Source organism: Alosa sapidissima, chromosome 6 (assembly GCF_018492685.1).
Source record: "Alosa sapidissima isolate fAloSap1 chromosome 6, fAloSap1.pri, whole genome shotgun sequence".
Lineage (NCBI taxonomy): Eukaryota > Metazoa > Chordata > Actinopteri > Clupeiformes > Clupeidae > Alosa > Alosa sapidissima.
Window position 1 is genome coordinate 15,675,887 of NC_055962.1, and position 14,737 is coordinate 15,690,623.

General features: G+C 40.3%; 2 protein-coding genes across 2 annotated transcripts; one reads left to right on the forward strand and one right to left on the reverse strand.

The window, feature by feature from the left end:
• Nucleotides 1-222: 222 nt before the first annotated feature.
• Nucleotides 223-7,989, reverse strand: eif2s1b (eukaryotic translation initiation factor 2, subunit 1 alpha b). Its single transcript, XM_042094917.1, has 8 exons — nucleotides 7,826-7,989; nucleotides 7,018-7,260; nucleotides 6,858-6,937; nucleotides 3,585-3,736; nucleotides 3,234-3,340; nucleotides 1,779-1,876; nucleotides 1,089-1,232; nucleotides 223-827 (listed from the first exon to the last, which is right to left on the reverse strand). The coding sequence occupies exons 2-8, from the start codon at nucleotides 7,256-7,258 to the stop codon at nucleotides 702-704; spliced, it is 948 nt and encodes a 315-aa protein (XP_041950851.1). The 5' UTR covers nucleotides 7,259-7,260; nucleotides 7,826-7,989; the 3' UTR covers nucleotides 223-701.
• A 373-nt stretch (nucleotides 7,990-8,362) lies between these two features.
• On the forward strand, nucleotides 8,363-12,899 carry atp6v1d (ATPase H+ transporting V1 subunit D). Its single transcript, XM_042094918.1, has 9 exons — nucleotides 8,363-8,590; nucleotides 9,203-9,320; nucleotides 9,676-9,755; nucleotides 9,838-9,905; nucleotides 10,110-10,154; nucleotides 10,408-10,511; nucleotides 11,405-11,471; nucleotides 11,663-11,741; nucleotides 12,061-12,899. Exons 1-9 carry the CDS (start codon nucleotides 8,550-8,552, stop codon nucleotides 12,203-12,205), a joined length of 747 nt encoding a protein of 248 aa, XP_041950852.1. The 5' UTR covers nucleotides 8,363-8,549; the 3' UTR covers nucleotides 12,206-12,899.
• Nucleotides 12,900-14,737: the final 1,838 nt, after the last annotated feature.

Consider the following 14,737-nt stretch of genomic DNA (forward strand, 5'->3'; position numbering starts at 1 on the left):
TTGGTGCCGTCCGTCGATTGGCTTGATTGGCCGGTGCCGCCTGTCGGTGCAGCAACAGCTGAACTTCTCAACGCGAGAAACTCGACGCAACGGACCCACAATACATGGGCTCACGTCATCCGTTGCCGAACTGAAAAGTGAATGCGTTGCTGGAGACGCATCCCAACGCACACAGCTGTGTGTAGGAGCCGTAATACCCTTTGCTAACAAATGACAGTCATATCGAATGTTTTATTTATTGAATTCATATGAGCAAAAAAGAGCAAACCACCCCTATATACATGCACAGATTTTACAATGCGTTATAGGGCCAGAAGGCTGGTCTAAACAGAAGTTTAAACCCCTTCACATCCTCCCCATCTCACGGTCACATGTATAGGAAGGTGAGGATGCGAGGATCACTTTTGCACACACAACACTGTGAAGGCCACTGCTGTTGAGTAGAGTAATGTTTACTTGTATCTTGTATCTAAGGGCAGTAAATTATCCTATCAAATCTTTCCAAATAGCATATGTATGTCTGGATTTTGCTGATGTCCTGAAGTGGTTTATGAGGTGAATCTCACGTCGGTCTAGAATGGGTCATGGAATAAAAAAACTCAGTTCTTATTTTTGAAAGGTCGATGAGTGTGTTGGGCGGTGGGCAGGTCCCCCTTCTCTCCAAATGTTTCTTGCATCGCATTTGTTTCGGTTCGCTTTGGTCAGTCTTCAGCCTTCGCCTCCATCTCCTCTGCATCATCGTCACCGTCCACCTCTGCATTCTCCCTCTCCAGACGTTCCAGCTGTCTCTGAAGCTCGGTCTCGTCTGTATCAGTCACAACCTTGGGCTATGGGCACGCAAAAACAAGCAAATGTGAGGCTAAATGATCTGTGCAGTAGAGATGGCATTCAACGTTTTTTTGCCTTGGCATCATAACATGAAGTGGAAACAATGAGTACAAACAAACTGTTTTTAAAGATCCCATCACCCTTATTTTATTACCTCCCACTATCACCCACTTTAATGTTACTTGCTTAAAAGTTCAGCTAGATCATTTGGTGCCAGAGTAGACACTCACAAAACTGGACAGAATATTCTAGTCATCTACCTCCATCTGAATGTTGAAGACGCCCCTCTTTTCCTCGATCCTCTCCTTGATGGCAGCCATGGCCTGGTTGAGCACAGACAGACCTTCCGTGCGCTCCAGCGTAGTTGTGGTCATCACATACCGCGGTGGTGCAATCAGGTTAATCTGGAGGTCAAGCATTGATGAATAGAATCATGAGTCATGGAAGCAGTCTGCAAAGTACATCATAAAAGAACTCCACAGTCATGATATTATCCTTGAGCCAGAGGGGTTGGTCGGTGCTATCTGAGGGGAATAAGTCTCAGTGATTTCTGGCAAGGTATACCACCCTAGACTTAGAAAATAAGCTAGTGATTTATCACCCTATCCATGTCTATGCAAAGATATATTACAGGTGAAGTCAATATTTATACTTGTATTAAGTCCATATTTTTGTTAATATGTAAATGATCCATTATCTACTGAAATATGCAGTAATTTTCATACATCTCAAGTACAGAAACCCTAATGCTAGATAAAGTCAAGTTCAAAATTCTTTTTGATTTTCATTTTGGTGACATTAGATTGATCAAATTTATGAGGTCTAGCTCAAGGACTAAGTACACACATACTGAAGTTACCACAGTAACATTACACAGAAATAAAGCATGTTTGTTCAAGAACAAGACTTCCACCTAAAGGACAGACATGCAGGAGATTGATGCCTCCTACCTTGATTGGCATGGCTTCTGTGGAGCAGTTGAGTCCTGCTCTCAAAGCCTCCTTCACTGCATCAATGCCCTCATACCCGTAACATGCCACTTCAATATCTGAAACAGTCGGAGCAAGGTTGGGGGGTAAATCTCTTATAAAAGCTTGAGGGAGTACACCTTCAGTTCAACCAACACAGGAAACCACAGATATTGATTAGCGCAGGGTTTAATAATCCGATGCCTGAAGGACCAGTGCTCTACATGTTTACCTTTTCTCTCTTTGCATCAGCACACCTGATTAAACTCACTCTGTAATTATAATACCTTCAATGAGATTAATTAGGTGTATTTGGTCAAGCAAGAGCAGCCGTGACAAGTTCAGGCATTCCAAGGACAAGGACTGGCACACCCAGCTCAGCAAGCAATGCATACAGATCAGCAGACTTTTTTTTTTATGATGCTAAGGATTTCAGTGGAAAGTAACTCTTAAATGTGGATTTCAAGCAGGTCATATTTCCCCTTGGGGATCAATAAAGTATCTATCTATCTATCTATCTATCTATTTCTAGGCTACAAGTTCCCTAGATGTTCCCAGAGGTTCTCAACTTTTTGGAGGCTAAGGCACACCAAAGGGCAAACCAAAATGCCAGGGCACACCGATCAGTACTTACAGCACCCTCCAGAATTAATGGCACCTTTGGCAAAGTTGACTAAAAACTGGTTTAAAAAATAATCTTTTGGTGATTTATTGTAATCTCACAATGAAAACAATGAGGAACAATCCAACCTTGAAGGGAAGCAAATGTATTATGAGAAAAAGGACAATCTCATTAAGAAATAAATAATGGTCACATTTACCTTTATGGTTTACTGGTTTAATTCTCATCTCGTATGCCATGCCAATACTCTGCTATAGTTGATTTATTCGAGTTCAAGTTCTTAATTTTATAGTCAGATTAGATAGATAGATACTTTATTGATCCCCAAGGGTCCCAGTAGCTCAAGATATCACACGCAACATTAATCATGGGGTCTCATTATTACCATTGTTTCACTAGTCTGTCCCATTGTTCATACACGTGTAAACCTTGGACGGCCAATGCAATCCTTATCCATGAGGAGCGCATTGTGCCCTCTCCTTTTTAAAGTATCATATTATCATTATTATGCCCACATTTTTTCTATTCAGAGTGAGGCTGAGACCACAGTGAAAGGCATATGCTCATATGATGTTGACTGAGCTGCGTAATAAATCTATAGTCCATTAAGCTACTTTATAACAACCACTTTATGACTACTTAAAACTGTTTTGATTTAGAAGCTGTCATTGATTCATTTAAAACAGCGCTCTGGCCCATTTTATAAGCCTGTGTAAAAGTGCATTGGGTTCATCAAAATTCCATGGCACACAGGTTGAGAACCACACTGCCACTAGATGCTTGTGACATTTTTGGATGGTGATGTTGGGTTGTACCTGCTCTGATTTTGACAGCCTGGGGAGTGAGTCGCCTGTTGATGTTATCAATGAGAACTTTCCTCTCTTCTTCCGTCAAGTCCAGTCCATCAAGGATTGCGGGGTCCCTGAAATGAATTTCAATAAGCATCCAACATCATGAACATATACTCTCTGGAGAACGGCAGGAGTACTCATTTATGGATATAACTGCATGGAATATAGATAAGAATATTTGCTCCCCTGTAGAGTGACATTGGGTTTGAGAAAGGTGCTTCACAAATCAAAAATATTATTAGTAGTAGTATTATTATTATTATAACTATCAACACTACCCAAATTCATCTAGTGTGGATCAGGTGTAATACTTACGACACAGCCTGCTTGAAGACATCGTAGGCACCATAGCCAGGTTTTTTGTACTTCTCGTCAAAGACCCAGGCGGTTCTCTGGTACAGGCTCTCCAGCTGCTCGTCCTTGCTGTACTCCAGAACCTCCGCCACGTGCCGCAGGATGCTGTACACCTGCACAGAATGAGCACGCAGTTCATCATTTTATGGACCACAAACAAACAAGCAAACAAACAAACAAACATTCCCACCTATACAGTCCTAACACACACACACACACACACACACACACACACACACACACACACACTTGTACCAGTGGTCAGACCATGGAGCACCCCGTGGGATGGACACAAACACACAACACAGCAGAGTAGACCCCACGCTCAGCAAGACACTTTCATAAAAAAGATGGCCTACCAAAGCCTGAAACGCAGGTGAACGTCTAGCTTGTTCCAGAGGTGGGACCAAGTCACTGTTTGGCAAGTCACAAGTAAGTCCCAAGTCTTAGCAGTCAAGTCCAAGTCAAGTCCCAAGTAAAGACAGAGAAGGGCAAGTTGAGTCCAAGTCCAAGTCACCTCAAAGCCAAGTCGAGTCCAAGTCCCAATCTTTTTCAAGTCCTGAACAAGTCATCAGGTACTCTTCACTTAATAATGCTATTATTAGACTATCGATCACAATTTTAACACATCAATCTAATCTACAGTATTTTTTTTTATAAATACAGATTAAAATATGTTCAATGGTTTTGTCTTGAAATCTTTTACGATATATGCATGTGCATACCTGTGAAATATACGCATGAGCATACCTGAGTAATCTGTACGAAACGGATAGCTACAAGACACTCATAGCAGCAAATATATATTGTTTTTCCAAATTGCGGTGTCCACTGTAAGGATGAGTACTAATTTAACTGATGGCATTTCACTGCGCTAGGCCACAGATTTGCCTGCAAACAATTCTTTAGGCTGTCTGCCAGTGGCGACTCATAAGGGAAGCCAAGGTCATGGTTAATGATTACAATAAATGGTGACGAGAAGAATCGTCACATAGGCTACATTAGTAAATTGCTGCAGTTAAATATTTTACGTTTTTATTAGGGCTGTCAAACAATTAAAACAAATAACTAATTTCTCTCATATTTTGAATTAAAATGAATTAATCTAGATTAATTGCGATTAAAGCTTCTTATATGGCATATTAAATACAGCATAAATCACAAAATTACTGAGTAACCACAAAGGTAAAAGTAAAACACTTCTATTTATTTAAAGGATAATAATGACAAAGTAATTTTGTTTTAAAGTATTCATTTCTTAAATACTATACATGTGATGCTGTTTAACTCATTTGTAAAAGGTGCACTGTCACTACCAGCTCCATTCAAATATAGCTATGGCTAGCCTAGTCCACAAACTCTAACATTGTTTGTGCCACATGTATAGCACAATATTAACAACGATACGCATGATATTAAGTTGGCACAAACAGCTTTCATTCCTTTGGAAATAAAAGCATGTAATGACATGATGCTTGCTAGACATTTTCTGTTTGCAATTAAAAGTGAATTATGAGCCTGGTATAGCCAGTAGCCACCTAGCTACGTGGAATGCGTTTCAATCGGCATAATATCATGTGCTTCATGTAAACGAATTATTGAAGACTTCAAGACTCACCAGTTCCATTACACAAAAGCAAAGACAACTCTTCATATTCTTGTCCATTTGCAGCCTATGTCAAAGTGCCCTGGCTCTCACAGTTTATAACAGTAGTGAGTACCAGATAAATCCGCAATTTCCTCTAATCTCGTCTTTGTTTCCTTCATGATTTCCCTTCATAGGCCCACGTTTCTCTCCCTTTCGTGCGCGCTGAGACACATTCTCAATTAAATGGAGTAGGCTGCTAGCATACGTTCAAGTTGGATCATCCTTATGTAACATGCTGTTGATACATTTTGACATTGTAAACATTCTCTAACAAAAATACAAATCAGTTTGCAGTAAAGCTAATATTTATTTATTATTGGTCCTTCCTCTGTCTCTTGGTGCCCTACACACAGTGTGTGATGCGTGTGGTGGTAACAGCAGCACTGATCATTGTGCTCTGCCTGTTTGTGTCCACTATGTGTATTTTGTTTTTTTCGTTGCGAGGTGAAAGCATCTCTGGGGTGACTGGTCCACGATCAGGAAATTCATTTTTTGACTCGAGACCTGTCAAGTCATTACAAGTTAAAGAGGCAAAGTCCGAGTCAAGTCTCGAGTGAATAGCATTCAAGTCCAAGTCGAGTCGCAAGTCATGCCGAATTTTATCAAGTCGAGTATGAAGTCATTAAAATCATGACTCGAGTCTGACTCGAGTCCAAGTCATGTCACTCGAGTCCACATGTCTGGCTTGTTCAATGCAAAATCGTGCTTTTAAGACCCATACACAATTACAGCCCATCAACATGTTACTGCAGTTGCACAGAAGGGAGGGGTATAATTTCACAGCCTGTTGAGTTCAGATAAAAAAAAGCCTTTGGCCAGAATTGTCGACTGTACCTCTACAAACTCACAATCCTTTGGCCTACTACATCATGATTTGATTTTGGGATTGTCATTTACTCATATCCAATACAATTGGACTGGGCTGAGAGCTAAGGTTAGATCAAGTTTGTCTAAACCTGTATACCACATCCTGGAATGTGCTACCAGGGGCTACCAGTTCCTACCAGAGGAGGGGCATCCCTCCATCTTCAGAAATGTCCTGAAGACCCAACTCTTATGAGAGTACCTCCTCTCTTAGCACTACTAACAGATGGACATGCTTTATCCAGTGCTTCCCACTACCTTCTTCCCCATCCCAACTACCCCTCTTCTCCCTCCCTTGACTTGGCTTGACCTGTTATTCTATTCTATGCGAGTAGCACTTAGTGTTGCACTAACAATGCAGTAGCACATCCTGTTATTCACTACATCTTTCAAAGGAATAATACCACATGCATGCAACACAAACTGATTGTTTTATGTAATTCATGCAACATATACCAGTAATGTGTCAATTTATTCCTATGTCATGTGTCACAAAAAGTTATGAATCTGATGTGTGTAGGTGTATCTGATGAAATGCTGAGGCACCAATCATGAGTTTGAACTTAGAGGTTCATCTACATCTTTTCTGAACTACAAGGATGTTCTAAGGAAATATTTTGATTACACCATGCTCAGCCAAACAGACAACCATGCTCGAGTTGGATGGACAACATGAACTGGTAGACAGGTTTATTTCTGGGTGTATTGACTGCTTGACTTACTGTCTTAGATTTGGTAAACTTGTCCTCACACTTGATTGCTTCCTCTGGTGACACTCTTCTCTTGGACAAGTCAATGTAGCCTTAAGACAGGAAAACATCACTTAGAGACTACTAACCACGTCAAACAGTCCACAGCCTTAGGTGAAAGAAGTGAGCTCACCTTTCTCCTTGTCCACTCGGATGACCACCACGCACTCATTGCGACCGATGCGGATGAGTTTGTTGATGGAACGGATACGTCGACGGGACAGTTCACTGAGCAGAATCATGCCCTCAATATTGTTGTACTCTAGTAAGCTGACATAGGCACCCATCTCAGCGATGGAACGCACGTTCACCATCACGACATCCTCCACCTCAGGGAACCGGTGCTGGTAAAACCTGCAACTAAGCCCCGGCATCGCTGCATGGAGACACAAGCGACATAGACATTTATGTAGTTAATAGCCCAAAACAACCTATGACCCCTATTGACTAATGAGTCCATCTTCTAAGTCAATCCGCTAATGCAACTCATAACAATACAGCCCAAGACGCAACCAATGACCCCTGTTATGAGAATTACTATCCGACAGTTTCCCCACACAATTAAGTGACGTTTATCAATGTAAAAATAGCGGCACAGCTAGCCTTTCAGCTAAGTACAGCTTGGTGGAGTAACATATTAGCCACTCCACCCAAGTATGCTAGCTAGCTTGCAGATAATTTGCAAACTATTATACCTACAAAGTGTATGATCCCTAATATCATCTCAACAATATGTTTACAAACAGTAAGGTCCAACCTCACAGGTAATTCATACAGATCGTGTACAATTTACTTCTGATTTTCGGACCATCTGCTTCACTATATTACTTCCCACTGTCATGCGGCACATGCAGACTAACGTTAGCTAGTGTTAGCCTCACACCTTTCATTCGTCGACAGAATGCTGTGTTTTGTATTAAGTTTTCTACCGATGAACTCACCTTTACTTTTTAGTTACTAAACAATGAAGTCTTTTTAATTCGGTGGATTGTTCCTGTGATGTGTATCCACTGAAATGCAGTAATTGGTTTCAACTTTGCTCAAATTTATCCAAGTCACCAATCCACACCGAACCACATTAGAGTTCACCCGGAAGCAATTCCATACCACATGACCTGAGTCCATCATCTAACTCCATCCGCTGATGCAATCCATAAACCAAAGACATTTTTCTGATAGGGGTAAATGGGCTCTGCCATTCTTTTCATCATTGAGACGAAGATGCTCATATCTTCTTATATTATACATTTGTGTGGAATAGTCAAATGAGGAAAAGTATTTTAAATAATAATATCAGACATATTACACAAGGCTTAGTATGCCTACGGCATTTAAAATGCCCCTCTCCTTGCCAGGACGTCTTTGGTATACAAAACAAATTTGTTGATTTTGTATCATACACAGGCAGATAAAAAAAATGTGTGCTGTGAATTAACTTCTTCCAGATACATTCACATCCTGCTGTCAGGGAACCCACGGGTTTGTGTCACATGACTGGGTATCAGCTGATCTTATTTGCCCTACTGCTTGACTGTGAGGATCACGACAGATAAATAGCATTTCAAATAAGATAAATCTGTTTCGCGATATAGCATCTCTGAATATCAGGATATCATACTTTTGGACCCATTAGGATTAGTTTACTGTAGGTAATCCGAAGAAAAGATGTCGAGTAAAGACCGTATCGATGTTTTCCCATCGAGAATGTAAGTATCGTTGACTACATTAACGTTAGCCTGCTAGTTTGATGCAAGGTTAACTAGTGTTATTTTTCATTCGCGTTAATCATATTACATTGTACATGTAAAAGTATGGCGATTGTCTTTATACACTGTACTTGCAAATAGTAAGTAAAGCACATGTTCACTGTAAGGGACTTGTTAGTTTCCATCAAGACTCAGTAAATAATTTGCTAGCTTGTCAATCAGTCGCAATATGTCTTGAATATATCGAAAATAACCGAATAATGGTAGTTTTTCAGAATGTTTGTGTTGTTTTAATTCAGAATGTTAGTCATCATACTTATACGAGACAGTCAGTGTACATAAATATCATCTGGCCTAAAATCTCTTCGAAAAACGGAAGACGTTTTAGTCATGTGAGTTTTTGGCTGTGCCTATCTGCGTGTGTAATATGCTACTGTCAAGTCGTTCCTAGACTACCAGGCTACGATCCTCTGTGACATTACATGTGACCAAATGATGAATGACACAGACAACATTTATTCTGTATAGACTAATGGTAATAGAACTGGCATGGTACGTGGTAGTTGTTCAAACGCGTGCACTGTTGTTATGACATCTTTCTCTGATTTACAGGGCTCAGACCATCATGAAGGCCCGACTGAAAGGAGCCCAAACCGGCAGGAACCTGCTCAAGAAAAAGGCCGATGCCCTCGCCATGCGCTTTAGACAGATCCTTAGGAAAATTATTGAGGTAACATAACAGATAACTGCAAATGTGCACTGCACTACTACAAAACTGCCAGAGAATGTGCTCTAACTGGCCCCTCATTTGGAAGCAGACTGAAATTAGTTCTTGAATTTCCCTTAGGGGATCAATGAGTGTCTATCTATCTATCTATCTATCTATGACCTCTATATTATTAAATCCTACAATCGTGACAATTAACCCTGTATTTTAAGGGGGTATTTTTTTGTATATGTGTTTTTAGTCAGAGAAGCAGATGGAGCTTAAGTTAATTTGTAAACAGTTGTTTTTCTCTCTTAAATGGCATCTGCACCTCCATGCGTAATACATTTAATTGTAATTTCATTTTCTTTCTCTTAAGACTAAGACTTTGATGGGAGAGGTCATGAGAGAGGCTGCCTTCTCCTTAGCAGAGGCCAAATTTGCTGCTGGGGATTTCAGGTAAGGAGCAGACCCCTAGATAAGAAAATGTCTTTGACGGTGCGTTTCTCTAATATGCTCATGAGGTCCACTGTCTCCACAGCACTACGGTCATTCAGAATGTCAATAAAGCTCAGGTGAAGGTTCGAGCAAAGAAGGACAATGTTGCCGGTTGGTTTTGAAATCACATCACCCGCATAATAAATGTGACTGAAACAATGTGGTTTGGATGTGTCCAGCTCGAAGACGTGCTAGTCCCTCCAGCAAATAATTTAACAGAATGACATTCTTCAAAATAATCCAAAGACCCATCTCCTTAACTACACACTTTTCGTAACTGTTGTGTGTTAAAGTACTATCCATTTCTTTTCTCAGGTGTAACCCTCCCAGTGTTTGAGCATTACCAGGAAGGAGGAGACAGTAAGGGGTTTAATCTCTCACAAAGACTACAAGATCATAACAAGATATCCACTGATTGTGGATCATCAAATTGTGCTTTATTGTAATACTTACAAATGACAGGTGCCATTAGGATTATCTGTTAAAGAAAGACCCATACTAGGTCTGCTGGTTTGAATACAACAAAACTTGATATTTTTTAGTTCAGCAAACCAACTAATTCACTTTGTAGAGTGTAGACTCTATCAACCTCATCGTCTCACTTGTATCCCAGGCTATGAGCTGACCGGTCTGGCCAGGGGAGGAGAGCAGCTGTCTCGTCTGAAGAGGAACTATGCCAAAGCTGTGGAGCTGCTTGTAGAGTTGGCCTCCCTGCAGGTAGAGGGTGCCTATCTCTCACAATACATTTCCTGTCCCATCACTGTTTAGTAAATCAGGTAATTCCAGGTAATAGAGTACCGAAGTGTGATGTTCGTCTCCATGACCGCAGTGTCACTGGATCTAAACAAACGTCTGAAGTGGCATCGACAGTATTGCATTTAGACATGTGGCATCGTTTCTACCTCATAAATGGTTTATAAATGTAGGGTATAGCCATTTGAAAGTGTTTTACCTGACAACCAGATAACACAGATTTCCTGTCAGGTGTAATAGTAAGAAACAAAATCCCAGTGGATATTTCACGTCTTATCAAATGCTGACGGCTGTTTGGAGTGACGTTTTTTGCCTCAGAAATAAAGCCATGACATGTTCGTCAGGGCTCAACGTTAACTTTCAAAAGTCGTTAAAGGTGGTTGCCAGCTTGGCAACCACGCATGAGGTTTTGGTTGCCAAAGCCAACCAAATCTGGTTGCCACTTGTAAGAATTTGGTAGCCAAGGGCAACCATTAATGTCGAGCCCTGACGTCCCTGAATATAAGGATTTTAACTGCATGCTGTGAAGTTACTGTATATGCAGGTCTCTTTTACGGAGGAAACCCATGCTAAAATAAAACTCTGTAGTCACAAATTTTATCGGTATGAATTTGATTTGGTATGAATACTGTATATGTTGTAGTATGTGATTCCTACAGTGTAAGAAATATATACTAACGTCTTGGAAACATTGTGAAATTATTTAAATAGATTAAGAAAGCCACCACTTTGGTCACCACACTGGTTAGATTGATTAGTTTAGATCCAGTGAAATGGCAGCCTTAACAACACTACATCATGGCTTCGGTACTCCATTGTGAGTGGCTGTTAACATGTGAAGATTTCTTTGTCCACAGACATCATTTGTCACACTGGATGAAGCCATTAAGATCACCAACCGCCGTGTCAATGCCATTGAGCATGGTAAAACTCCCTCCCATCAATCAGTACACAATCTGCACTTACTGCTTGCAGTCATTAATCAATGTAGCTGACAACAACTTTATAACTATTGTAGAATGTTATGTAATACTGTGACAGAACACACACCCGTGTGTTTCTAGTGCTCGGTCCAGACATGTCCCACAATTTCCTGTCTGTCTGCCTACACACAGTGATCATTCCCAGGATTGAGCGCACCCTGACCTACATCGTCACTGAGCTGGATGAGAGAGAACGAGAGGAGTTCTACAGGTGAGGGGGCATGTCACAGTGCTGATGATCGCTACATCCTCTTGTGTAGGCGGTGGCCAAGTTTTTGTTACTTATCAGACTTCCTTTTCCGGGACTTTCCTGTGTAGTTACTGTGTCCTACATTCAACACAATGACAATACCATTGTCTTCCTATGCCTCAGTTGTGCTTCATGGTAGCTTTTTTTGGTGTACATCATATGTAGATGACTCAAAGACAGAAGTCATTATTGTGTCATTTTCATGGAACTATTCAGGAATGGTGTTGTGTGAGTCATTCTGTGCTCAACTGCTCTGGCCTGTTCTGGTTTTGGTCATCAGGCTGAAAAAGATCCAAGAGAAGAAGAAGCAACAGCGTGAGAGAACGGAGAAGGAGATCGCCGCACGGCTAGCAAAGCTGGGGCCCGTCGCAGAGCCTTCTAACATGCTGACCGACGAGGCCGATGAGGACATGCTCTTTGAGTAGCCCTCTGTTGTTTGGCTAGAAGGCCCCCCCCCCAGTCATCCTCACTTCCTGACAGGGCTTAAGCTTAAGTCCTATGGTCTTATTTATTTCTGTGCCTCCGAGGCCAAACAGAGAACGTGTTGTGTAAAAAAACAAAAAGAATCAAAAATGAGAAAAAGTATTTTCTCTTTTCATGTTGTGTGTAAATTCAAGTCTGTGATGTTTGTTTTCTTTAATTGTTTTGCTGTATTGTTTACAGTGTGCATTTTGGGGGAGTGGAGTGGGATGAACTGAGTTTCCATGTTGGTCACAGCAGCACTTGCCGTTGCTACCTGCATACTACATTTGTCGTTCTCAAATATCTGTATAAATATACCTGTGTTAAATCGTTAAAGGGAATGGTTCAGACGGGAACTACCAGGGTAGAAACATTCCATGCAAATACTTGTGTCTACTTTATATTGCTGGGCTCACCATTTTGGCTACTGCTACAAACACAGACAACATTGCATGTTATTTCACTGTGTAGTAAAGTGGTGTAATTGATGTAGTACTGTTAGAACGGCAGGCCATTGGTTCAAATCACTTGTCTCTCGGGTCCATGATTGGAGAACAGTTGATGTTTGACCTCTCACCCTGCCATGGTATCTGAAGTGTCTCCACCCCCATTCCCTGTGAGAAGAGGTATTGACAATAAAACTGGGATCAGACAACAGATTACTGTTCATTCTTCTGTTCCATGTAACACTGCACTGTTGTGTGGTTGCTACAGGTTTGTACGTGTATTAGGCAGTCGATCATCATAGGTAATAACTAATATCAAGTATTAACAACTGTACCAGAGTATGATGGTTGTGCCTATTTCATAACATATATGGCATAATTAGAATTAGAGGGAGTATATTTAAAATAATAATGTAATAACTGTGAACAGATGCAAATATCAAACTCCTCCACCAAGCTGTCTGCAGGTGTGCATTTAGATAACAAATGTTCTCTTCTCTCGTCACCTGCCTTCCATTCCACATTCGTCGTTTGATCCTATACCGATCACAGGCCATGTGTCAGCCTAGTCTGCTTTAAGTCATTAGGTCCATTTTATTAAAAAGTGTTTTCCTTGATGCAAAGTTTACCTTGTGTTGTCATATTAATGTTTTAATGCTTTAAAGATAATCAGGTAATCAATGCTGGATGATGTTGCATTTGTTTATATTTCTTGTCCAAGCAATTTACATCATATTTGAAACAAAGACCAAACAAAACACACTAGAAGCTCCCTCCCCTTCAGAGCTCCCTAAGAAAAATATAAATGTACCGGTAAATCAGGTTTATTGGCCAAGTATACTTGCATATACAAGGAATTTGTTCTCTGCATTTTACCCATATGGGTGTAGTGTACAACACACCCACACACACAGTGTACACCCATTCAAACACACACACACACACACCCTCAGAGCAGTGAGCACACTTAAGAGCACACATACACACCCGGAACAGTGGGCAGCCTTAATCTTGGCGCCCGGGGAGCAGTTGGGGGTTAGGTGCCTTCCTCAAGATCACCTCATTCTTACAATGTTAAGATTTGACAAAATTGTTTCTCTAAAAAAATTGTTTCTGGTCCAATCCAAGCATGTTTTTTTATTGACAGTTTTTAATACTTTTTGGGAATGGAATTTCAATTTCAATTTTTCATAAATTATGAAAAATGTAAAACCAGACATTTTTCGCAATCTCCTTTGCATGTTTTGTTCGTAAAGCACAGAGATACAAATAAGAAGGAATACTGATCACAAAAGAAGAAAATCTACGATAAAAACACAACTGCTTAAGAGATGGGTTTGCAAAATTTGTGTCAAAGACAAAGGAGCAAAAATTGTGTCCCAATGATTTCAGGTCCCCAAAACTGTGTTTTTGAATTATTGCTTTACTTGAATATGTACCTCCCAAAGAGGTCATAAATATAAATATGTTGACTAATATAAACAGGATGTATGTAATTATTGATGTTTAGTAACTGATCCACAAAACATTTACAGGTATTATATACATATTACACATGGTATAGTAGAAATATGTCTCCTAAGGAAGTTTATAAATTTACACATTGATCTGTCAATTACAAATTAACAGCAAAAAGAAACAAAAAACACATTATAAACCAAAAGAGAAGGTGTCCATTCCATTACAGTTTTTTACAAACTCCACACACAAAACCCATAATTGCTCACAAAAAATGCAAAATGCCTCAAATCTCCACATTTTGGATACATCATGTACACACTGTAGCTCAAAACCTAAAGCTCTTCTGTCTTAGGCTTTATATATGTATTTCCATACAAGAGTGAAAGTTACGGTGTCTACAAAGAGAAGTTGAAATACACAGTAAAGTGAAGTAGGTGTGTGTAGGCGTGTTTGATGCCATCTGGAGAACCAATCACGTGGGCTTGTTTTGCCGCCAATTCTTTCTTTGTTTAACCCATACAAAAGAGAAGAATCAGAAGAACTAGAACTAGAAGATGGAGTACTGAAGAAGAGAGAGAGGTTGATACA

Excerpts from the sequence above, each read along its gene's own strand:
- eif2s1b (XM_042094917.1), bottom strand. The coding sequence starts at position 7,258 with ATGCCGGGGCTTAGTTGCAGGTTTTACCAGCACCGGTTCCCTGAGGTG. Across the intron at positions 3,737-6,857 it reads AGTTTACCAAATCTAAGACA|GTGTACAGCATCCTGCGGCA; the intron begins GTAAGTCAAGCA and ends CATTCTGTGCAG. Across the intron at positions 828-1,088 it reads TCTTCAACATTCAGATGGAG|CCCAAGGTTGTGACTGATAC; the intron begins GTAGATGACTAG and ends GCGTGCCCATAG.
- atp6v1d (XM_042094918.1), top strand. The coding sequence starts at position 8,550 with ATGTCGAGTAAAGACCGTATCGATGTTTTCCCATCGAGAAT. Across the intron at positions 8,591-9,202 it reads GATGTTTTCCCATCGAGAAT|GGCTCAGACCATCATGAAGG; the intron begins GTAAGTATCGTT and ends TCTGATTTACAG. Across the intron at positions 11,742-12,060 it reads GAACGAGAGGAGTTCTACAG|GCTGAAAAAGATCCAAGAGA; the intron begins GTGAGGGGGCAT and ends TTTGGTCATCAG.